Genomic DNA, 25,070 nt, shown 5'->3' on the forward strand with positions numbered 1-25,070 from the left:
ACACAGGACATCACATCACTGTCATTCTCTTGATACCTTGTGTGACCTGCTGATCTCTGGGTATCCTCCCTCAAAAAGCTTCTTCCTCGGTCACCATCTGTGAGATTATATAAAAAACAATTAAAACGATCTCTCAGACAGCTCCTGTACTCCTCCACCCCGGACTATGTTTCACTGCTTAAAACTCTCCCACTTCAGCCCCTTCCTTTCTCCCTTTCCCCTTCCAAACTCCAGATATCCCACCAGATCCGAATCCACTGTAAGGACATTTATCTCACAAGCGGCTGTACAAACCCGTGTTTTTCTCTGATACAGAGGTCACTGACACCCCACCGCCATCCCAGTCTGCACCAACAGCCCATAACTGTGACAGCTGTTCCCAGACTCTGGGGCTTTGTAACAAACACGATGTTAACAGCAAGATTAGACAGTGATGAATTTGAAAAGAGATTGTTGCTCATTGAAAGGATGCCCGAGCGTCCGATACAACGGAGCAGATCCTCCCGTTTACAACTTTATTTGACCGACCCGGGTCACGGAACGTCCGATCATCCCAGTTCCTCACAACAGCAACCCCACCCGACTACGGTCCCACACCCTTCCCTCCACTCACCCCACACCCACAAGTCCACCCATAACCTCTACCCACACACAGACAGATACCCTTCGCCCCAAACCCTCTCCCAGCCTGGGAACAACAACTAACTGATCCCACCACCCGGGCTCGGGTGCAAAGCTAAAATCGGGGCTGCGGGACCGGAGAGCCCGGAGCCTCCAGCCGTCCAGCAGAAGTCGGTCCCGGCCCCTTCGCACTGCAGTCAGCCCCCAATTTACACAAAAGCGGGATCGGTCCTTCCTCACCGCCGCCTGAACAGGAGAACCGCCGGCGACGGCTGCGGTCGGCACAACGACTGCGTTTAGCGGGAGGTTCGCCGCAGCGCCACCAGTGGTCGGAGGTCTGCACATCGCCTCCGGTGTCGGAGCTCCCCACAGCGCCACCGGGGTCGGAGCTCCTCCACAGCGCCACCGGGGTCGGAGCTCCTCCACAGCGCCACCGGTGTCGGAGCTCCCCACAGCGCCTCCAGTGTCGGAGCTCCCCACAGCGCCACCGGGGTCGGAGCTCCCCACAGCGCCACCGGTGTCGGAGCTCCTCACAGCGCTACCGGTGTCGGAGCTCCCCACAGCGCCTCCAGCGTTGGAGCTCCCCACGGCGCCACCAGTGGTCGGAGCTCCCCACAGCGCCTCCAGTGTCGGATCTCCCCACGGCGCCACCAGTGTCGGAGCTCCCCACAGCGCCTCCAGTGGTCGGAGCTCCCCTCAGCGCCACCAGTGTCGGAGCTCCCCACTGCGCCACCGGCGTAGGAGCTCCCCACCGCGCCACCAGTGTCGGAGCTCCCCACAGCGCCTCCAGTGGTCGGAGCTCCCCTCAGCGCCACCAGTGTCGGAGCTCCCCACAGCGCCACCGGCGTAGGAGCTCCCCACCGCTGAAAAACAACGCTCCAGGAGCTGCGCTATTGCCATTGGTGAAAAGGAATGTCAATCACTGGTTAGACCCAATAGCAGAAGCGGACCAGCGGAGAGGGCGGTAACCCCGCTGGTTCCGTCTTCCGCTTCGGCTCCGATTTCTCCGTGAAAGCGGAACAAATCCCAAAGTAAATGTCCGCTTTCTGATTTATTTCCATTTCCATCCGAGGGAAGCCGGGGGCGTTTGTGAAGCGTCTCCTGCGGCCGGAGTCTGATGTATCGCCGAGAGGTAGGAGGAGACGTACGAAGGCGTCAACTCGGAGACCTGGGCCTTCACCCAGCCTTGCGTGTCTGGATCCTGACAGATGTCCGGCAGGTGGTCAGAGTGGCTCCCGCACCTCTGTCTCTCCGACCCCCGGCACACACACACACCCTGTCCCCTTCACTCTCCGTGTGTTCACCCGTGACACACACACACACACCCTGTCCCCTTCACTCTCCGTGTGTTCACCCGTGACACACACACACACACACCCTGTCCCCTTCACTCTCCGTGTGTTCACCCATGACACACACACACACACACACCCTGTCCCCTTCACTCTCCGTGTGTTCACCCGGGACAGACACACACACTCTGTCCCCTTCACTCTCCGTGTGTTCACCCATGACACACACACACACCCTGTCCCCTTCACTCTCCGTGTGTTCACCCGTGACACACACACACACCCTGTCCCCTTCACTCTCCGTGTGTTCACCCGTGACACACACACACACACACACCCTGTCCCCTTCACTCTCCGTGTGTTCACCCGTGACACACACACACACACACCCTGTCCCCTTCACTCTCCGTGTGTTCACCCGTGACACACACACACACCCTGTCCCCTTCACTCTCCGTGTGTTCACCCGTGACACACACACACACACCCTGTCCCCTTCACTCTCCGTGTGTTCACCCGCGACAAACACACACACCCTGTCCCCTTCACTCTCCGTGTGTTCACCCGTGACACACACACACACCCTGTCCCCTTCACTCTCCGTGTGTTCACCCGTGACACACACACACACACCCTGTCCCCTTCACTCTCCGTGTGTTCACCCGTGACACACACACACACACTGTCCCCTTCACTCTCCGTGTGTTCACCCGTGACACACACACACACCCTGTCCCCTTCACTCTCCGTGTGTTCACCCGTGACACACACACACCCTGTCCCCTTCACTCTCCGTGTGTTCACCCGTGACACACACACACACACACCCTGTCCCCTTCACTCTCCGTGTGTTCACCCGTGACACACACACACTCTGTCCCCTTCACTCTCCGTGTGTTCACCCGTGACACACACACACACACCCTGTCCCCTTCACTCTCCGTGTGTTCACCCGTGACACACACACACACCCTGTCCCCTTCACTCTCCGTGTGTTCACCCGTGACACACACACACACACCCTGTCCCCTTCACTCTCCGTGTGTTCACCCGTGACACACACACACACCCTGTCCCCTTCACTCTCCGTGTGTTCACCCGTGACACACACACCCTGTCCCGTTCACTCTCCGTGTGTTCACCCGTGACACACACACACCCTGTCCCCTTCACTCTCCGTGTGTTCACCCGTGACACACACACACACCCTGTCCCCTTCACTCTCCGTGTGTTCACCCGTGACACACACACTCTGTCCCCTTCACTCTCCATGTGTTCACCCGTGACACACACACACACTCACCCTGTCCCCTTCACTCTCCGTGTGTTCACCCGTGACACACACACACACACACCCTGTCCCCTTCACTCTCCGTGTGTTCACCCGTGACACACACACACACCCTGTCCCCTTCACTCTCCGTGTGTTCACCCGTGACACACACACACACACCCTGTCCCCTTCACTCTCCGTGTGTTCACCCGTGACACACACACACACCCTGTCCCTTTCACTCTCCGTGTGTTCACCCGTGACACACACACACACCCTGTCCCCTTCACTCTCCGTGTGTTCACCCGTGACACACACACACACCCTGTCCCCTTCACTCTCCGTGTGTTCACCCGTGACACACACACACACCCTGTCCCCTTCACTCTCCGTGTGTTCACCCGTGACACACACACACACACCCTGTCCCCTTCACTCTCCGTGTGTTCACCCGTGACACACACACACACACACACCCTGTCCCCTTCACTCTCCGTGTGTTCACCCGTGACACACACACACACACACACCCTGTCCCCTTCACTCTCCGTGTGTTCACCCGTAACACACACACACACACACCCTGTCCCCTTCACTCTCCGTGTGTTCACCCGTGACACACACACACACACCCTGTCCCCTTCACTCTCCGTGTGTTCACCCGTGACACACACACACACTCTGTCCCCTTCACTCTCCGTGTGTTCACCCGTGACACACACACACACCCTGTCCCCTTCACTCTCCGTGTGTTCACCCGTGACACACACACACACACTGTCCCCTTCACTCTCCGTGTGTTCACCCGTGACACACACACACACACCCTGTCCCCTTCACTCTCCGTGTGTTCACCCGTGACACACACACACACCCTGTCCCCTTCACTCTCCGTGTGTTCACCCGTGACACACACACACACCCTGTCCCCTTCACTCTCCGTGTGTTCACCCGTGACACACACACACACACCCTGTCCCCTTCACTCTCCGTGTGTTCACCCGTGACACACACACACACCCTGTCCCCTTCACTCTCCGTGTGTTCACCCGTGACACACACACTCTGTCCCCTTCACTCTCCGTGTGTTCACCCGTGACACACACACCCTGTCCCCTTCACTCTCCGTGTGTTCACCCGTGACACACACACACACACCCTGTCCCCTTCACTCTCCGTGTGTTCACCCGTGACACACACACACACCCTGTCCCCTTCACTCTCCGTGTGTTCACCTGTGACACACACACACACCCTCTCCCCTTCACTCTCCGTGTGTTCACCCGTGACACACACACACGCACCCTGTCCCCTTCACTCTCCGTGTGTTCACCCGTGACACACACACCCTGTCCCCTTCACTCTCCGTGTGTTCACCCGTGACACACACACACACACCCTGTCCCCTTCACTCTCCGTGTGTTCACCCGTGACACACACACACACCCTGTCCCCTTCACTCTCCGTGTGTTCACCCGTGACACACACACACACACACCCTGTCCCCTTCACTCTGTGTGTTCACCCGTGACACACACACACACACACCCTGTCCCCTTCACTCTCCGTGTGTTCACCCGTGACACACACACACCCTGTCCCCTTCACTCTCTGTGTGTTCACCCGTGACACACACACACCCTGTCCCCTTCACTCTCCGTGTGTTCACCCGTGACACACACACACACCCTGTCCCCTTCACTCTCCGTGTTTTCACCCGTGACACACACACTCTGTCCCCTTCACTCTCCGTGTGTTCACCCGTGACACACACACACACCCTGTCCCCTTCACTCTCCGTGTGTTCACCCGTGACACACACACCCACCCTGTCCCCTTCACTCTCCGTGTGTTCACCCGTGACACACACACACACCCTGTCCCCTTCACTCTCCGTGTGTTCACCCGTGACACACACACACACACACCCTGTCCCCTTCACTCTCCGTGTGTTCACCCGTGACACACACACACACTCTGTCCCCTTCACTCTCCGTGTGTTCACCCGTGACACACACACACACCCTGTCCCCTTCACTCTCCGTGTGTTCACCTGTGACACACACACACACACTGTCCCCTTCACTCTCCGTGTGTTCACCCGTGACACACACACACACCCTGTCACCTTCACTCTCCGTGTGTTCACCCGTGACACACACACACACCCTGTCACCTTCACTCTCCGTGTGTTCACCCGTGACACACACACACACACCCTGTCACCTTCACTCTCCGTGTGGTCACCAGTGACACACACACACACACCCTGTCCCCTTCACTCTCCGTGTGTTCACCCGTGACACACACACACACACCCTGTCCCCTTCACTCTCCGTGTGTTCACCCGTGAGACACACACACACACCCTTGTCCCCTTCACTCTCCGTGTGTTCACCCGTCTCACACACACACACACACACACCCTGTCCCCTTCACTCTCCGTGTGTTCACCCGTGACACACACACACACTCTGTCCCCTTCACTCTCCGTGTGTTCACCCGTGACACACACACTCTGTCCCCTTCACTCTCCGTGTGTTCACCCGTGACACACACACACACCCTGTCCTCTTCACTCTCCATGTGTTCACCCGTGACACACACACACACACACACACCCTGTCCCCTTCACTCTCCGTGTGTTCACCCGTGACACACACACACACACACACACACCCTGTCCCCTTCACTCTCCGTGTGTTCACCCATGACACACACACACACCGTCCCCTTCACTCTCCGTGTGTTCACCCGTGACACACAAACACACACCCTGTCCCCTTCACTCTCCGTGTGTTCACCCATGACACACACACATACACACCCTGTCCCCTTCACTCTCCGTGTGTTCACCCGTGACACACACACACACCCTGTCCCCTTCACTCTCCGTGTGTTCACCCGTGACACACACACACACCCTGTCCCCTTCACTCTCCGTGTGTTCACCCGTGACACACACACACACACCCTGTTCCCTTCACTCTCCGTGTGTTCACCCGTGACACACACACACCCTGTCCCCTTCACTCTCCGTGTGTTCACCCGTGACACACACACACACCCTGTCCCCTTCACCCTCCGTGTGTTCACCCGTGACACACACACACACACCCTGTCCCCTTCACTCTCCGTGTTCACCCGTGACACACAAACACACCCTGTCCCCTTCACTCTCCGTGTGTTCACCCGTGACACACACACACACACCCTGTCCCCTTCACTCTCCGTGTGTTCACCCGTGACACACACACACACCCTGTCCCCTTCACTCTCCGTGTGTTCACCCGTGACACACACACACACCCTGTCCCCTTCACTCTCCGTGTGTTCACCCGTGACACACACACACACCCTGTCCCCTTCACTCTCCGTGTGTTCACCCGTGACACACACACACACACCCTGTCCCCTTCACTCTCCGTGTGTTCACCCGTGACACACACACCCTGTCCCCTTCACTCTCCGTGTGTTCACCCGTGACACACACACTCTGTCCCCTTCACTCTCCGTGTGTTCACCCGTGACACACACACACACCCTGTCCCCTTCACTCTCCGTGTGTTCACCCGTGACACACACACCCACCCTGTCCCCTTCACTCTCCGTGTGTTCACCCGTGACACACACACACACACACTGTCCCCTTCACTCTCCGTGTGTTCACCCGTGACACACACACACACACCCTGTCCCCTTCACTCTCCGTGTGTTCACCCGTGACACACACACTCACCCTGTCACCTTCACTCTCCGTGTGTTCACCCGTGACACACACACACACCCTGTCACCTTCACTCTCCGTGTGTTCACCCGTGACACACACACACACACCCTGTCACCTTCACTCTCCATGTGTTCACCCGTGACACACACACACACACCCTGTCCCCTTCACTCTCCGTGTGTTCACCCGTGACACACACACACACACCCTGTCCCCTTCACTCTCCGTGTGTTCACCCGTGAGACACACACACACACACCCTTGTCCCCTTCACTCTCCGTGTGTTCACCCGTCTCACACACACACACACACCCTGTCCCCTTCACTCTCCGTGTGTTCACCCGTGACACACACACACACCCTGTCCCCTTCACTCTCCGTGTGTTCACCCGTGACACACACACTCTGTCCCCTTCACTCTCCGTGTGTTCACCCGTGACACACACACACACCCTGTCCTCTTCACTCTCCATGTGTTCACCCGTGACACACACACACACACACCCTGCCCCCTTCACTCTCCGTGTGTTCACCCGTGACACACACACACACCCTGTCCCCTTCACTCTCCATGTGTTCACCCGTGACACACACACACACACCCCTGTCCCCTTCACTCTCCGTGTGTTCACCCGTCTCACACACACACACCCTGTCCCCTTCACTCTCCGTGTGTTCACCCGTGACACACACACACACCCTGTCCCCTTCACTCTCCGTGTGTTCACCCGTGACACACACACACACACACCCTGTCCCCTTCACTCTCCGTGTGTTCACCCGTGACACACACACACACACACCCTGTCCCTTTCACTCTCCGTGTGTTCACCCGTGACACACACACACCCCCTCTCCCCTTCACTCTCCGTGTGTTCACCCGTGACACACACACACACACCCTGTCCCCTTCACTCTCCGTGTGTTCACCCGTGACACACACACACCCTGTCCCCTTCACTCTCCGTGTGTTCACCCGTGACACACACACACACCCTGTCCCCTTCACTCTCCGTGTGTTCACCCGTGACACACACACACACACCCCTGTCCCCTTCACTCTCCGTGTGTTCACCCGTCTCACACACACACACACCCTGTCCCCTTCACTCTCCGTGTGTTCACCCGTGACACACACACACACACCCTGTCCCCTTCACTCTCCGTGTGTTCACCCGTGACACACACACACACACACCCTGTCCCCTTCACTCTCCGTGTGTTCACCCGTGACACACACACACACACACCCTGTCCCTTTCACTCTCCGTGTGTTCACCCGTGACACACACACACACCCTCTCCCCTTCACTCTCCGTGTGTTCACCCGTGACACACACAGACACACCCTGTCCCCTTCACTCTCCGTGTGTTCACCCGTGACACACACACACCCTGTCCCCTTCACTCTCCGTGTGTTCACCCGTGACACACACACACACACCCTGTCCCCTTCACTCTCCGTGTGTTCACCCGTGACACACACACACACACCCTGTCCCCTTCACTCTCCGTGTGTTCACCCGTGACACACACACACACACCCTGTCCCCTTCACTCTCCGTGTGTTCACCCGTGACACACACACACACACCCTGTCCCCTTCATTCTCCGTGTGTTCACTCGTGACACACACACACACACACACACCCTGTCCCCTTCACTCTCCGTGTTCACCCGTGACACACACACACACCCTGTCCCCTTCACTCTCCGTGTGTTCACCCGTGACACACACACACACACACACCCTGTCCCTTTCACTCTCCGTGTGTTCACCCGTGACACACACACACACCCTCTCCCCTTCACTCTCCGTGTGTTCACCCGTGACACACACACACACACCCTGTCCCCTTCTCTCTCCGTGTGTTCACCCGTGACACACACACACCCTGTCCCCTTCACTCTCCGTGTGTTCACCCGTGACACACACACTCTGTCCCCTTCACTCTCCGTGTGTTCACCCGTGACACACACACACACCCTGTCCCCTTCACTCTCCGTGTGTTCACCCGTGACACACACACACACCCTGTCCCCTTCACTCTCCGTGTGTTCACCCGTGACACACATACACCCTGTCCCCTTCACTCTCCGTGTGTTCACCCGTGACACACACACACACCCTGTCCCCTTCACTCTCCGAGTGTTCACCCGTGACACACACACACCCTGTCCCCTTCACTCTCCGTGTGTTCACCCGTGACACACACACACACACACACACACACACACACACACACACACCCTGTCCCCTTCACTCTCCGTGTGTTCACCCATGACCGTGTCGCCACCCACAGCTCCAATCTGCAGGTTAAATCCGCTGACTGACCGGCCTCATCTCCAATAATAATAGGTCAGCCGGCAGAGAAGGAGTCATCACCCCGACTCAAGGAAACAACCTCTGCCTCCCGGTGACAGAAACAACGGAGCTGGTTGTGGGCGACAGGAGGAATGGAGATAGGGGCCAAATTCAACATTTCCAAGTCTGTTATTGACACAAAATGCATATTTCAATACTGATCAAGGCACAATGTGTTTTATTTATTGTTAATGGCATAAAACATATTTATAGATGGTTGCTGACACAGAATCGTATAATTTGTGTTCTGTGTGTTATCTGAATGTACTTGCCTGTGATGCTGCTGCAAGTCAGTGTTTCTCTGTTCCTGTACCTTCCCGTACTTGTGCACTTGGCAATAAACTCAACAGGACCTGAGACAACTCAGTGAGATGTGATTAGTGACGATCACCTTGGCAGCTCGGTAGGTTGAATGTCTGAGACAGTACGCTGTTAAATGCAAAACCCTGAACAGTGTTGATGATCAGAGGGATCTTAGACTCCAAGTTCATTGCTCCCTGAGAGAGACTGCACAGATTGATCAGGTGGTTAAGAAGGCAAATGGCGTGGTTGTCTTCATTAGTTGATGCGTTGAGTTCAAACGTCAGGAAGCTGTGCTGAAGCTTTATAAAACTCCAGTCAGGCCACATCCGGAGTGTTTCATACAGTTCTGATCACCCCACTCTGGGAAGGATGACGGGGCTTTGGAGAGGGCGCAGAAGAGGTTAGCCTGGGTTAGAGGGCATGAGCTGTAATGAGAGGCTGGACAAACTTGGGTTGTTTTCTCCAGAGCGGAACAGGCTGGCCTGAGACTGGATGGACGTTTATAAGATTATGAGAGGAACAGATGGAGTGGACAGACGATTCAAAGAGGTTGAAAAGTCGAATACATTTAAGGTCAGAGGAGATGTGAGGGGCAAGTTTCAGTGAGTTTTGTTCTTAGTAACGTTAAGCAGAAATGTTTGTTTTTCCTTTTTATTGTTAATGTGCTTCATTGTCTTTCATGTTAAAGTTAGACCTGCGGTGAGAGATTTATTGGAAGAAAAACCCCAACTGGAAGCGAACCACGACTGAAGATGAGGGAACAGCAACAAGTGAACCAGCCCGAGGATTGAGAGCATCAACTGGAGAGCACCCATCTGACTCGGAGAATCCAGTGATTCAGTCAGGAGAAAGTTTGGTGAGTCTCATTTACTCAAACACTGGTCCTTTAGACATTGCATACCTGTACAAAGGAAGGCAGGAAATAGTTGGTGTGAGACTGAATGTGCCCAGAAGAACCAGTTATGCCTCTGTCAGACCCAGCTGCAATCACTCCAGGTCTGGTAATGTGCTTCCAGCAGCCCAGCCCTTTAATACCACTCCCATTCTGTGGAAGTCGAATCCAGATAAAGTCTCTCAGAGACCGTGTAAGTACAAACTCTTTATTCCACGCACTTTGGCCTTACTCAGTTAGCCGCTCAAACAGGAACAGTGTATGACTGTTCTGCCCAATCCACTAACTGACTAACAATTCCTCTTACACCACAGATATATCCGTCCAGATACCCCCCACACAAGACAGGCTGGAGCCAAAGTTATTTGCTAAAGACAAATTACAAAATAGTCATAATGGCTTACACACACACAACAGACTGAATCTGTCCTATCTCTACACATGAGTGCACAAGGAGATAAGCATCCTGAAACCCCAGCTAGCCACCCTCAAGGAGAAATGTGGCTCAGCGTGGCTTAGCACATCTGTTGACAATCAGCAGTTTCTTTCAAAAAAACAGGCTGCTATTGTTTAACAAAGAGTTAATCCTTTAACATATCTTATCATTAGATTCAACTTTATTGTCATTGTGCTGAGTACAAATACAAAGCCAATGAAATGCATTTAGCATCTGACCAGAAATGCAAAGAATAGTGTTACTTACAAAATAACTGTGAATTAAAAAAGTGCTACAGCACACAAATATGGAAGTACTGAGACAGTACAATATGGGTGCAATACTGCTTAGTGCTGTGATGTGAGGTTCAGCAGGGTCACAGCCTCAGGGAAGAAGCTCTTCCTGTGCCTGCTGGTGCAGGAGCGGAGGCTCCTGTGCGCCTACCGGACGGGAGGAGAGTAAAAAGTCCATGGTTAGGGTGAGATGCATCCTTGATAATGTGTTTCGCCCTGCCCAGGCAGCGTTTATGGTAGATGTTCTCAATGGTGGGCAAGTGGGTGCCGATAATCCGCTGTGCAGTTTTCATCACACACTGGAGTGCTTTGCAGTCCGATATGGGACAATTGCCATACCACACTGAGATGCAGTTGTTGAGTATGCTCTCAATGGTACAGCGGTAAAAGTCCGTCAATATCCTGGGACAGAGGTGAGCTTTCTTCATGCTGCGCAGGAAATAAAGGCGAGTTGCGCCTTTTTGATCAGGATGGAGGAGTTCAGGGACCAGGTGAGATCTGCGGAAATGTGGACACCGAGGAATTTGAAGCTTGATACACGCTCCATTACAGATCCGTTGTTGTAGATGGGGACGTGAGTGTGACTCCCGCCATGCCTGAAGTCCACAATGATCTCCTTTTGACCATTACATGATGATCAAAGCAGTAATGTTTTACAGAGAAAGCAACCAAGTACAGCATTTACATATCAGTGGGTAAAAACAGTGTACAACAGTAATTATAACAATGATATCTACAACTATTAGGCCATAATGCAATATCATGCCCCACATATTACCGAACAGGCCTTTGAAGATCCCCATTTCGACCCTTCGGTGACCCCATGTAAATCCTGTCCAACTTTCTTAATGCTGCAGTCTCCTCGGCAGTGTGCTCGGAGAGGGATGTAATGTTAGTAGACTCATCAGGGAAATAGGTGTAGCATTCTGTGTCAATAATAGCACAGGTTCCCCCTTTCTCAGCTGGGATAAAATCTAAAGCCATACGATTCTGTAGGACTGTTTGCCAAATTGCAATCATTTCAGTGGATATTTTTGTTCCTTGGGCCTGTGTTTCTGTCAGGGCCCCTGCAGTATTGTGGCCAGCTCCTCAAGTGCTGTAGCCAAATTGATTATCTCTCGTGAATTCCTGGCTACTCCACAGGAGAGAAAAGTGATCATCCAAAGTTGTTCAGTCTTAGTTATTCCTCTCTGCTGCTGAGCACCTGCAAGTATGGCCAGGATACATGTTTCCCAGTATAGGAACTTCTGTTTGGTGGAGGCCTGAGATACCATCCCTCAAAACACTGACAGCCATGGTCATCTCTGACTGGAGCACAGTTCCTCACCTCTCTTCCCCGGGTGTTATTTGAGAAAGCCAGGCTGAGAGTTCCTCACTCTGGTTGAGCGGGATTTCTGACATTGTAATCGTAGTTTTACCATGCTGTGGAGTTTCAGCACAAACCCAGCAGACACCTAGTTCTACCTGTTTGGCATAGGTGTGACAGAGAGACAGAAAGGTGTTAACATGGGGGCCCCCGGATGCTGGGGTGAGCCCTCTGAAAGACATAAACACAAATACCACTATCAACCAATACATCTTCCTTTAGTCCGAGAGAGTCCTTCTACTCAGTTCCTTCAGTAACATGTTTGCAGTCTGTTCGATGTATCCACCGAGATTGCCCCTTCAGTTTCACAGACGTGGGAGTGGTCAGTAACACCTGATATGGTCCTCTCCACCGAGGTCTGAGATTCCCTCGATCCCAGTTCTTGATCAGGACAAAATCCCCAGGTTCTAGGGTGAGATAGTCACTCCTCTCTGCGGGGTAGTTCTCTTCCTTGCAAGCCTGTCGTACCTGTGAATGTAATGCTTGGAAAATTTTGGTTAGTTTGCATGTATATTTCCCTATCTCTTCCCCTAGGGTATGCATATTGAATTTTGCTGGTAGACTTACTGGGAACAATGGTACCCAAGGTCTTGGTCCCCAGTGTGTCCTCATGGGCCATCCATAAATGATTTCAGCTGGTGACAACCCTGTTTTCCCCTGAGGGGTAACCCTCATGTGGAACAGGGCTAACGGTAGAACCTTCAACCAAGTGAGTCCAGTCTCCGCTGTTAGTTGGGCAATTTACTCTTCAGAGTGCCATTGGCTCTTTCCACAATGCCAGTGGCCTGTGGGTTGTGTGCACAGTGGAATTGTTGCTGGATAGCCAAGTTGTTACATGTTGTTACATGTCTGTTTATCTACTTCCATCACAAAGCGTGGGCCATTGTCAGAGCTCAGTATCTCTCAGTTTCTCAGTACCTGGCAATTATTTCCCATAATAATACCTTCACAACAGTCATACCAGTATTATTGGTAGTTGGAATAGCTTCAATCCATCTACTAAACACATCTATAGTAACTAAGCAGTATCTATAGCAATATACTCTAGGCAATTCAATAAAATCAACTTGTAGACACGAGAAGGGTTCACCTGTCAAGGGAGTCGTACCTGGTGTGCAGGGTACAGGTTACAAACCATCCCCTCCTTTTCCAGGTGTCTACAATTATGTATATAATCGACCAATATTGGTAAAAACTGTGTAGGAACACAAACCTGTCCCACTGGGGTGATCTGAAAACCTGGGTCGGGGTCTTTCCGACACCCCATCTGGGACCACAGTTTGCGCTCCTCCTCAGAGGCGTCCCCCTGAAAAGTACGTACCTCCCGCATGTCTGGCAAACCCGTTCTGCTTCAGTCACGGAGGGTTGCTTGACGGGAACCCGAGGAGACTACAACTACCGAGGATTGTGCCGCACTTTTCACTGTCTAATCTGCTAAAGCGTTGCCTTTAGTGACCCGGTCGGACATGTGACTGTGGGCCGCACATTTAATAATAGCCAGAACTCGAGGTAGCTGTAGAGCGGTGAGCACGAGGGGTGATTGATAAGTTCTTGGCCTAAGGTAGAAGGAGTCAATTTTAGAAAACCTCACATATTTATTTTTCAACATAGCCCGGTCCTACATTTACACACTTAGTCCAGCGGTCGTGCTGCATACGGATCTTGGACCTCCAGAAAGTGTCCACAGCAGGGGTGATTGATAAATTTGTGGCCTAAGGTAGAAGGACATGAGTTATACAGCTCTCGTTAATTAAGATGTTCACCTTTAATATTAGTTCCTGTTGGGGTTGATATGGTTTGGAAAACCAGGTCCCAATAATATGTCAAAGCTCGTTGCATTTGATTTTGGTCATTGTCAGGCCAATCCATATTATTAGTTTTAATCATGTTGGCTAACTTAATTGGTCAGCATTCTTAATTACTTAGATAAGAGAGTTCGCTAAATCAAGGTTTTAATTACAGATTGATATATTGTCCAGTCCTTATCAGGTATTCCCTTTGCAAGGCCCTGATTTAATTACAGAGAGATGTTCATTCCTGTCCTTATCGGCGAGTCCTCCTCCCTTTACTCAAATGAGGGTACAATGTATAATATTATCAGCTAAAGAGGGTGCAAGGTATAGTGTTATCAGCTCTCAGTGCATCTCTCTGCAAGCTGCAGAGAACCAGTAATGAGCCTGTCTTAGCTAACCACTGAAGACAGAGTTTACTTCAGTTCAAAAATTCCTAAACAGTCCCAGTTATTCTTGCAGCCAGAGGTTACATAGGATCAAAATGATTTTTTTAATATATCCTCAATTCCTCAGGAGGGTTCAGGGGAAATATTTATGTACAATACAGAAACTGGTGTCACCTGTGTGTATTGTGGGGATGCAAAAGTTGCTGGAGAATTTACAAGTGGGAAGAAGTGGAGTGATATTTAGAAATCTGACTTTTTGAAGCGTAATTCAGCAAGCAAACCAAATATGGACAATGTGCAAAAGCTCTGGTGAGAAAATCTTTCATTACCCGTTACAGGCCTGCTACATAGTTTGTGTGAGAATGCAGATGGGACTCGATCAAACCCAGAGGAAATCAAAGTTCTTATTGACGATGATTTGATAGCTGTTAAAATGAATACCACTCTATATAAAATTCACTGTGCACACTGGGTAAAAAAAAAAAAAGCACAATACAAGATTTATGTGCACACTGGTCATTGCAAATTAGGGAGGACATTGGTGGGAAGGTGGGGAGACCTCCAGTGTCCCTGATGCCCTCACCTACAAGATGTGCATCCAGCTGCAGCTTGTAACCCTGCACTTTAAGGAGTTGGAACTTGAAATGGATGAATTCCGGATCATCCAGGAGATGGAGGGGGTGATAGATATGACATGAAGAGAGGTGAGTTACACCCAAGGTGCAGGACACAGGAAACTGGGTGAGAGTCAGGAAGGGGAATGAGGTTAAGTAGCCATCGCAGAGTAATCTTGTGTCCATCCCACACAACAACAGGTGGAACACTTTAGAAACTGTTGGGGGGATTTACCTGGCAGAGGAAAGTCAAAGGGGTGATAGGGGATTTGTTCGTTAGGGGAACAGAACAACAGGGGACTAATATCCCAGTGGTAAGGCTCGCTAGTGCTAGTGTGGGGAGATGGTGATGTGGTTAAAATAAGTTGTAGGGGGAATGGGAGCCAGAATGACAGAACAGATAGTGGAGAGGGTGAATTGAATTGACTTTATTACATACATCCTTCATATACATGATTAGTAGAAATCTTTACGTTATGTCCCCGACTGAATGTGTAATTTATAGTAAATTATAATAAATAGTTTGTACATAGGACAGTCAATATAACATAGAAATTCAATTGTATCAGCATGAATTAATCAGTCTGATGGCCTGGTGGAAGATGATGTCCCGGAGCCTGTTGGTCCTTTTGTTGTGGTACCGTTTCCTGGATGGGAGCAGCAGGAACAGTTTGTGGTTGTGGTGAATTGGGTCCCCAATATCCTTTGGGCCCTTTTTACACACCTGTCTCTGTAAATGTCCTGAATAGTGGGAAGTTCATATCCTACAGATGCGCTGGGCTGTCCGCACCACTCTCTGCAGGTTCCTGTGATTAAGGGAAGTACAGTTCCCATACCAGGCAGTGATGCAGCCAGTCAGGATGCTCTCAGTTGTGTCCCTGTAGAAAATTCTTAGGATTTGGAGCCCCATCCCAAACTTCTTCAACCGTCTGAGGTGAAAGAGGTGCTGTTGTGCTTTTTCTCACAACACAGCCGGTATGTACAGACCATGTGAGATCCTCGGTGATGTTTATGCTGAGGAACTTAAAGCTGTTCACCCTCTCAACCCCAGATCCATTGATGTCAATAGGGGTTAGCCTGTCTCCATTCCTCCTCTCGTCCACAATCAGCTCCTTTGTTTTTGTGACAATGAGCGAGAGGTTGTTTTCTTGACACCAGACAGATGTTGTTCAGACCTCAGATAGAGTCAGCAATCAAATGGTTGAGCATGGTGCGATGAATGTGCTGAGCTGTGTATATCACAATGCAAAAGCATCGTAGGAAAGCCAGATGAGCTCAGGACAGGGAATTATGGTATTGTAGCCATTATTGAGACTTGGTTGCACCTAACAGTCTGAGGGATTTAGAGGAACAAATTTGTAGAGAGATGGTAGACCATGCCAAGAAACAAAGGTTGATTCAGTAAGTGATTTTAACTTTCCATATATTGACTGGGACTCTCATACTGTAAAAGGACTAGATGGGGTAGAGTTTGTCAAATGTGCCCTTAATCAGTTCATAGAATTCCCTACGTAGAAGTGTGCAATAAACTGTTAAGAAATGATCCAGGGCTGGTGACAGAAAGTAGTGATCATAATTCCATGAGATTCAAAGTAAATATGGGAAAAGAGAGGTCTGGACCACGGGTTGAGATTCTAAATTGGAGAAAGGTCAATTTTGATGGTATCAGAAAGGATCTGACAAGTGTGGTTTGGGGAAAGCTGTTTTCTGGCAAAGGAGTACTTGTAAGTGGGAGGCCTTCAGAAGTGAAATTCTGAGGGTGTAGAGTTTGTATGTGCCTGACAAAATAAAAGTTGAAAGGTAACTGGTGCAGGGAACCTTGGTTTTCAAGAAATATTGAGGCCCCAGATATTTTGTTCCTCAAAATGCCTCACACTGTTGGGTGCTACCAAGACTCATTAATGACTACAATATTGTAATTCCACCCCCATGCTCACCTGACTTTTTTTTAAGTCATCTTCTGTTGGTTTCTAAAAGCTTCCCAATAGTTTTTGCTCTTTTGTTTGCCTTCTGTTTGGCTTCCCATTTCAGCCGTGGTTGTGTCCTCCTGCCTTTCCAATGTTTCCACTTCTTCAGGATGTATCGATCACTCGGCTCCTGAATTGCTCCCAGAAACTCCAGCCATTGCTGCTCTGTTGTCACTCCCACCTTTTCCCTTCCAAACAAGTTTGTCCAGCTTCTCTGTCATAGAAATATGGGGAAGTTCAGTGCAGAAACAGGCTATTTAGCCCATCTAGTCAATACTGAAAAAACACTTAGGCTGTCTAATGCAACTACCTGCACCGGGACCATCGCCCTCCATACCCCACCATCCAGGCTCCCAAACAAACTTCTTCTAAACAGTGAAACTGAGCTCATATTCTTCACTTGTGCTGGTATCTCATTCCACACTCTCACGACCATTTCAGGAAAGAGCTTTTCCAAATGTTCCCGTAAAATTTTCACCTTTCCCACTTACCCATGACCTCTGGTTGTCATCCCACCCAACCTCAGTGGAAAAAGCTGCTTGTATTTACCCTATCTATACCCTCATAATTTTGTATACAGTATTTCTGGCAAATCCTCACAGCAATGTATAATTTCCTTGTTCATGTTTAGAGCCTTTTTTGGTGTATAAGATGATGAGGGGCATTGATCGTGTGGATCGCCAGAGGTTTATTCCCAGGGCTGAAATGGCTAACACGAGGGGGCATAGTTTTAAGGTGTTTGTTAATAGATACCGAGGGGATGTCAGGGGTAAGTTTTTTACCCAGAGAGTGGTGGGTGCGTGGAATGCACTGCCGGCTATTTGTGTGAGAGTGTTTCAGTTACTGTGGGGACAGGAACCCATGCAGCTCAGTGGGAACAGGGAATAATACCAATGGAGAGAGTCAAACTGAGCCAGGTCACAGATTGGAGATGGCAGAAATGCCCCATTCTTATAGAGACAAGAAGAGCATCAGAGAGTTTGATGGTCATTACAGATACCAGCACTGTGCCCAGTTAGAAGGTGATTTCTATCTCTAACTTGGGTTGAACCTCACTGTAACGGTGTGATGCCAGATCACACCTTGGCAACTCAAGTGATCTCATCTGAAATGTTGTCCTTCATTCATTGATCGATTTTGTAAATCTTTTTACAGATTAAAAACAACAAGGAATTTGTCTACGGGAATCTCGAACACAACACACCAGTTTTGCTGTCTTCGTCCAGATATTTAAGAAGTGGGGCAAGGGATTCACTCGATCATCTTTCCTGCTCAGACTCTGGGGAAGGACTCACTCGGTTATCTGACCGACTGGTATTCCCGTCATTTTACACAGGGGAACCCATTCATCTGATCAGACAATGGGAATGGATTCAGTGGGTCATTTCAACTGAAGGTACATCAGCAAGTTCACACTGGGACAAGGCCATTCACCTGTTCTGTGTGTGAGAAGGGATTCAGTTGGTATTCCCACCTGTGGACACACCAGTCAGTACTCACTGGGCAGAGGCTGATCATCTGCTGAATTTGTGGGGAAGAATTCACACGGTCATCTGACCTAATGGGTCACCAGCGAGTTCACACCGGGGAGCGGCCGTTCACCTGCTCAGATTGTGGGAAGGGATTCACTCAGGCATCTAAACTGAAGGTACATCAGAGAGTTCACACTGGAGAGAGGCCATTCACCTGCTCAGACTGCGGGAAGGGATTCACTCAGTCATCCCACCTACAAGCACACCGGTCAGTTCACACTGGAGAGCGGCCATTCACCTGCTCAGACTGTGGGAAAGGATTCACTAATTCATCCGATCTGCTGGTGCACAAGTCAGTTCACACCGGGGAGTGGCCGTTCACCTGCTCAGACTGTGGGAAGGGAGTCACTTGCTCATCCCAACTAAAGATACATCAGAGACTTCACACTGGAGAGAGGCCGTTCACCTGCTCAGACTGTGGGAAAGGATTCACTCGGTCATCCGACCTACTGGTACACAAGTCACTTCACACAGGGGAGAGGCCGTTCACCTGCTCAGACTGTGGGAAAGGATTCACTCGGTTATCTAAACTGAAGGTGCATCAGAGAGTTCACAATGGAGAGAGGCCGTTCGCCTGCTCAGACTGCGGGAAGGGATTCAATCGATCATCCCAAATGCAAGCACACCAGTCAGTTCACACTGGAGAGAGGCCGTTCACCTGCTCAGACTGTGGGAAGGGATTCACATCGTCATCTCAACTGAAGGTACATCAGCAATTTCACACTGGGGTGAGGCCGTTCACCTGCTCAGACTGTGGGAAGGGATTCACTCTGTCATCCCACCTACAAGCACACCGGTCAGTTCACACCGGGGAGTGGCCGTTCACTTGCTCAGACTGTGGGAAGGGAGTCACTTCCTCATCCCAACTAAAGGTACATCAGAGAGTTCACACTGGAGAGAGGCCGTTCACCTGCTCAGACTGTGCTAAAGGATTCACTCGGTCATCCGACCTAATGGCACACCAGCAGGTTCACACCGGGGAGCGGCCGTTCACCTGCTTGGACTGTGGGAAGGGATTCACTCGGTTATCTATACTGAAGGTACATCAGAGAGTTCACACTGGAGAGAGGCCATTCATCTGCTCAGACTGAAGGGAAGTGATTCACTTGGTCATCCCAACTGAAGGTACATCAGAGAGTTCACACTGGAGAGAGACTACTCACCTGCTCAGACTGTGGGAAAAGATTCAGTCATTTCAACTTAAGATACATCAGCGAGTTCACACTGGAGAGAGGCCGTTCACCTGCTCAGACTGTGGGAAGGGATACACTTGCTCATCCCATCTGAAGGTACATCAGCGAGTTCACACTGGGGAGAGGCTGTTCACCTGCTCAGTGTGTGGAAAGGGATTCACTCGGTCATCTCAACTACAGAGACACCAGCGAGTTCACACTGGGTAGAGGCCGATCACCTGCTCAGACTTTGGGAAGAGATTCTCTTAGCCAAATCAATCAAATGTGCATCGCTGAGTTCATACTGTGGAGAGGCCGTTCACCTGCTGTGAATGTGGTAAGCGATTCACTCAGTCATCTAACCTTATGTAACTCTTGCTTCAGCTAGCAGCTTAATATAGGGGGTGATAGTCCCCCAGCCCGGCCAAACTTAAGAAATCTCATTTGGGTGGATGCTGCTCGATATGTCCCCTTTTACGAATCAGTACCCCAAAATAACAAATGGTACACAATGTGATTAAACAATTGAGCTTTATAATTCTTACTTTGACTATAGGGTTAGTAAAGAAAACAAAAAAAAAGGAGAAAGGCCCCTCTCTCTCCATTCACATCTTCTCAACTCTCCCTGGCAAAAGACCATGAAAATCTCTGTTCCAGACTCACAAGAAAGAACATTTCTGTCATTGGTGTTACTTTGCTCATGGATATCTTGTGACTGTCTTGTGAGTATGATGTAATGGTTTTTGTTTTTTTTTTTTGGAGGTCACCGGATGTAATTTTCCCGCCGATGTGAGGTCACATGATGACCTGTTCTCAACAGGTATATAAGAGGGAGACTCTGGTGACGCAGTTAGTTTTCCAGCTAGAACGTTAGCTGGAGACTCCGTTCTGTTGTGTATTTGCTTATGACGCGGTTTCATTTTTCAAACGGAGGTTTACGTTCTGTTGTAAGGTACTAAAGTGCTGGACTTGTAATTTACCCAATTTCTGCCAGATTTGTTGATGTACCTTTTCAGTCGTATTGGAGAGTGAAGACTTTATCGAAGTACAGGATCTGAAAGATTAAGAAAAGTTGGTATCGATTGGCAGTTTAATAAAGGATTGACCTTATTGAGTCTTCATTGAAGAAGTAGCGACCTGCATCAAAGATAACTGCTGCCAAAAGAGCAAGGTAGTTCATGTAGGATTTGCTCGCCAGAAGAAAGGTCAGTTGCTTTAAGCCGTCTATTTCCTTCGTTGTGAATCCTTTGGACAGAACCTGCAGGAAAGTCGCATCTATGAAGAAAATCCTTCTCCAGAGAAGTCTCTCCCCATTGACTGTATAAATCTCTTGGATTTTTGAATTTACCATTTTCAGAACTGTGTTTGAATTTATCGCTTTAAGAACTGTTTTCGCATTTATCGTTTTAAGAAATAGTACCGAGTGGCGGTTTGTTGAAGGGCCATGTAGCAGTTTACTTCCGGTTAAGGTTTTCATTCTTTCCCCAGTGTTTATCGATATTTACTAAATGTTTGGTTGTTTGGATATAATCTGCCTCAATTGACATTCATTAGTGCGGTTACGTAACATTGGATAGCACCGCAATCTAAAACCCTGTTATCTCTATTCATAACCTAAACATTGCTGCTGCACTGAAACTGTTACTTCAGCAGTGAAACATTACAGAGAGGCCATTAAATGAGTGGTGAAACCTTACAGTGTGATACACTTGTGGCAGACTGCTGGGTTCACACTGGCAGAAAGTTTCAATAAGCTGCATGCTGGATATTTGTCCATCACCGTTGCTGAATGCAATTTTGAGAGTGTCTGTCGGTGCTGAACTCTGCAATTATTGCTGCCGCTCACCACACCCAGTTCTGCACCCTGGTCACTGGGCATGGGAGGAGTTTCTTCTGCTGCATACTCACCTTAAAGAGACTGGAGATTAATATTCCTGTATCTGAGACAAATAAATCAGTTCTATTTTAAACTCTGTCTCCATTACTTAGTGAATTTATAACACAACTAGTGTACAGGAGAGAGTCAACTCAGGCCGGCTGGACCCTGCCAGTAATTCTGTTCCACGACAGTCCTTTTAAATCCTCCCCTGTTGTTCATCTCTCACTCTCCCTGTGGTGATGGGTTCCAAACAGTCACCACTCTGTGGGTGAAGAGGTTTCCCTTGAATTCTCTGCAGACTGAAGAAGTCGAGCTGACTGCAGTTCTGACTGGGATGCTCTTCGCCCCTCTAATCTCTGTGCTGAGGAGCATGACATTGGTAGTTAACCTCCTTAATCACGACTCATTTCCACGTTATGGGTCATTTTCCCTGCTTCTGAAGGGTTGTTGAAAACACCACTGTCCTCTAAAGACTGAAAGCAGAATGGGAAACCATCAGTTAGATGTTCAATGGAGCAGGGTCAGAAACCAGAGGCGGGTCTGCACAGGGCAGAGTTTGGGGCTCTGGACGATGGTCGGGGTAAGAACGTATGATGAGGAGAAGGGAATCAGCAGTGGGGTGTGGCGACGAATGACAGAGTAGCAACATTTGGAAGCTGATTGACAGAAAATATTTCGATTGTGTGACTGATGACACAAACAACACCATTGGTGAGGTGCTCCACTGGTCGAGGAATGTGTGTGTTGGGAATGTTTTTTTCTATTGTGGGGGTTGTTCCTGCTTGTTTATCCTGTAATATTATATCCCCATGGTTATTATGGATTGTCCTATCTGAAATAATGTGTTGATTATCAAATAATTTGTAAGATTTTGACTCCAAAACTGGATCAGGCTTGAATTTCTGGTGCCTTTATGGAGTGATGGAGGGCATTCATGAGTTTGCATTTTAAAGCACGATTTTGGTCAATGATACTTTCCACTTGATTGTACCTTCATAAGTAATCAAACTGAGTTAAACTGCTGCAGGATCCTGGAATATGTTGGATTGTGTCTGGTTTTTCTTGGCATTTCATGTATTTTTGATTTTTTTTTGCCTTTTGTTAACCACCTTGTCCTGTATTTCTGAAAGGAACCCCCCTGTTTCTGGGAAGAGGTCTCCAACTCTCAGTCAGGTGCTCGATGCTTCCTTGTCAACATCTCGTCTGCTCAGATCACTGGGATGTCTCCCATGGAGGGTCATACTCATTCCACTGTTAATGTTTTCTTCCATAGTGATGATTCTTTTTTCTGAATGGGCCTCTCATTTAAGTTTTCTGGTATTTCTTATCACAATTGCAGATACACACAGGGAGTGCTGAATCCAGTTCAGTTTTGATGAAAATGTTTACCTAGAAGTTTTATCTGACTGTTGTGTTTTTTTTCCATGTGTGTTATTTCTCTCCCTCCTTCTGTCCAAGGTAGTGTTAATCCAAGTGGGTTTAAGTGTAAATATGCTTTTCTAAATTTCTTATTTACGTTTGTAAATTTTATGGATTGAAATGCGACTAAGATATTTTTATTAAAAGGAAGTCAATGTCCTTTTTGATGAAAGTGTTTACTGCCTTTGTTGTATTTGTTAGCTATTGATCTCTGTTTGGCAGGTTTTTTTTTAAGCCTTGAACTAAATTTTGTCAAAGGTTTTCCCTATTTCACACTACTTTCTATTGTCTTCGCTTGTTGATATTCCAAATACATGGGTATCAAGAGTCCCAAAGAGGGGTCTTGGCCTGAAATGTTGATTCCCATCCATAGATGCTGCCCGACATACTGAGCTCCTCCAGCATGTTGTGTGTAGTTCTCTAGATTTCTAGCATCTGCAGGTCCTCTTGTTTCCCAGATACTTATATGTTTCTTGAAATAACAAGCCGGTAGTGGGGTTGTGTGGCTCTGTTGGTAAAATATTAAATAAAATCATTAGAAAGAGGTGGCATGGGGTTGGAAGCTGTAGAATCTCTGTGGGTAGAATTAAGGAAGAGCAAATGTAAAAAAAAAAATCCCTGATGGGAATTGTGTAGAGACCCTCAAACAGCAATAAGTCTGTGGTCCACAAATGACAATGGGAGATAGAAAGTGCCTGCCAAAAGGGCAATCTTACAATCGTCATGGGGGATTATCATGCAGCTGATTAGGAAAATTAGGATGGTGTTGGTCTCAATAGGAGGAATTCCTAAAATGCCAACAAGATGTTTTTTTTGGAGCAGCTCGTGGTTGAACCCACTTGGGGATCTGCTAATCTAGATTGGGTGTTGTAATGAACCGGAATTAGTTAGGTCGCTTATGTTCAAAGAACCCTCAGTGGAGAGTGATCTTAATATGATAAAATTCACCCTGACAATAGAGAAGGAGAAGCTAAAGTCACAGGTGGAATAAAGAGAATTTGAGAGGCATGAGAGTAGAATTGGTCAAAATTGATTTGAAAAGAACACAGGCCGGGATGAAAACAGGACAGTGATGGCTGGAAGCAATTCGGAAGGCATAGGATATGCACGTCACAAAGAGGAAGTTTTATTCCAATGGTCAGGTGACAAAACCATAGCTGATACGAGAAATCAAAGACAATATAAAAACCAAAGAGAGGGCATATTGCAAAAAAATACTCGGAAGTTAGAGGATTGGGAAGCTTTTAAAAACCAAAAGAATGCAACTAAAATAATTAAGAAGGAAATGATGGAATACATAGGTGAGCTAGCCAATAATATTAAAGAGGATACCAAATGTTTTTTTCAGGTACGTTTACTGTAAAAGAGGAGGAAGTGGATATCAAACCACTGAAGAATGATGTTGTAGAGGTAGTAATGGGGTGGGGGTGCAAGGTGATGGCAGATGATCTGAATAAGTATTGTATATCACTCTTATCTGTCGAAGACACTGACGAGGATATGTAATTCCCAGATATCAGTGGTCAGAATGTGTAAAGTTAGGTTACTTGAGAGAAGGTTCTTGGGAAACAGAGATGGTCTGAAGGTAAATAGGTCACGTGGACCAGATGGTGTACACCTCAGAGATCTGAAAGCAGTGGCTGAAGAGATGTGGAGGCATTAGCAATGATCTTTCGAGAATCATTAAGGAAATTATATCCTAAGATGCTTTTTTTTCCTTCACTAGTCCCCCTCTCC

General features: G+C 49.2%; 3 protein-coding genes across 6 annotated transcripts in view; 2 read left to right on the plus strand and 1 right to left on the minus strand.

Moving 5' to 3' along the window:
• LOC140208589 (uncharacterized) overlaps positions 1-25,070 on the minus strand; it is a 180,454-nt gene that overhangs the window by 58,859 nt on the left and 96,525 nt on the right. The window lies entirely within an intron of this gene.
• The window catches only part of LOC140208601 (uncharacterized), a 397,399-nt gene that overhangs the window by 50,735 nt on the left and 321,594 nt on the right, over positions 1-25,070 (plus strand). The window lies entirely within an intron of this gene.
• Positions 1,582-23,740, plus strand: LOC140208599 (uncharacterized). Of its 2 annotated transcripts, XR_011888834.1 has the most exons (4): positions 1,582-1,753; positions 10,273-10,440; positions 18,487-20,372; positions 20,798-23,740. XR_011888834.1 is itself a non-coding variant. In XM_072277394.1 (3 exons), exon 3 carries the CDS (start codon positions 18,893-18,895, stop codon positions 19,952-19,954), a length of 1,062 nt encoding a protein of 353 aa, XP_072133495.1. In that variant the 5' UTR covers positions 1,582-1,753; positions 10,273-10,440; positions 18,487-18,892; the 3' UTR covers positions 19,955-23,740. The 2 variants fall into 2 exon arrangements, 1 of the variants encoding a protein (XP_072133495.1); XM_072277394.1 differs by having other exon boundaries at positions 18,487-23,740.

This window comes from Mobula birostris, chromosome 13 (genome assembly GCF_030028105.1).
Source record: "Mobula birostris isolate sMobBir1 chromosome 13, sMobBir1.hap1, whole genome shotgun sequence".
In the NCBI taxonomy this organism is placed as follows: domain Eukaryota; kingdom Metazoa; phylum Chordata; class Chondrichthyes; order Myliobatiformes; family Myliobatidae; genus Mobula; species Mobula birostris.

Bases quoted from the DNA above. Each gene is read 5' to 3' on its own strand.
- LOC140208599 (XM_072277394.1), top strand. From the start codon at position 18,893: ATGGGTCACCAGCGAGTTCACACCGGGGAGCGGCCGTTCACCTGCTCA.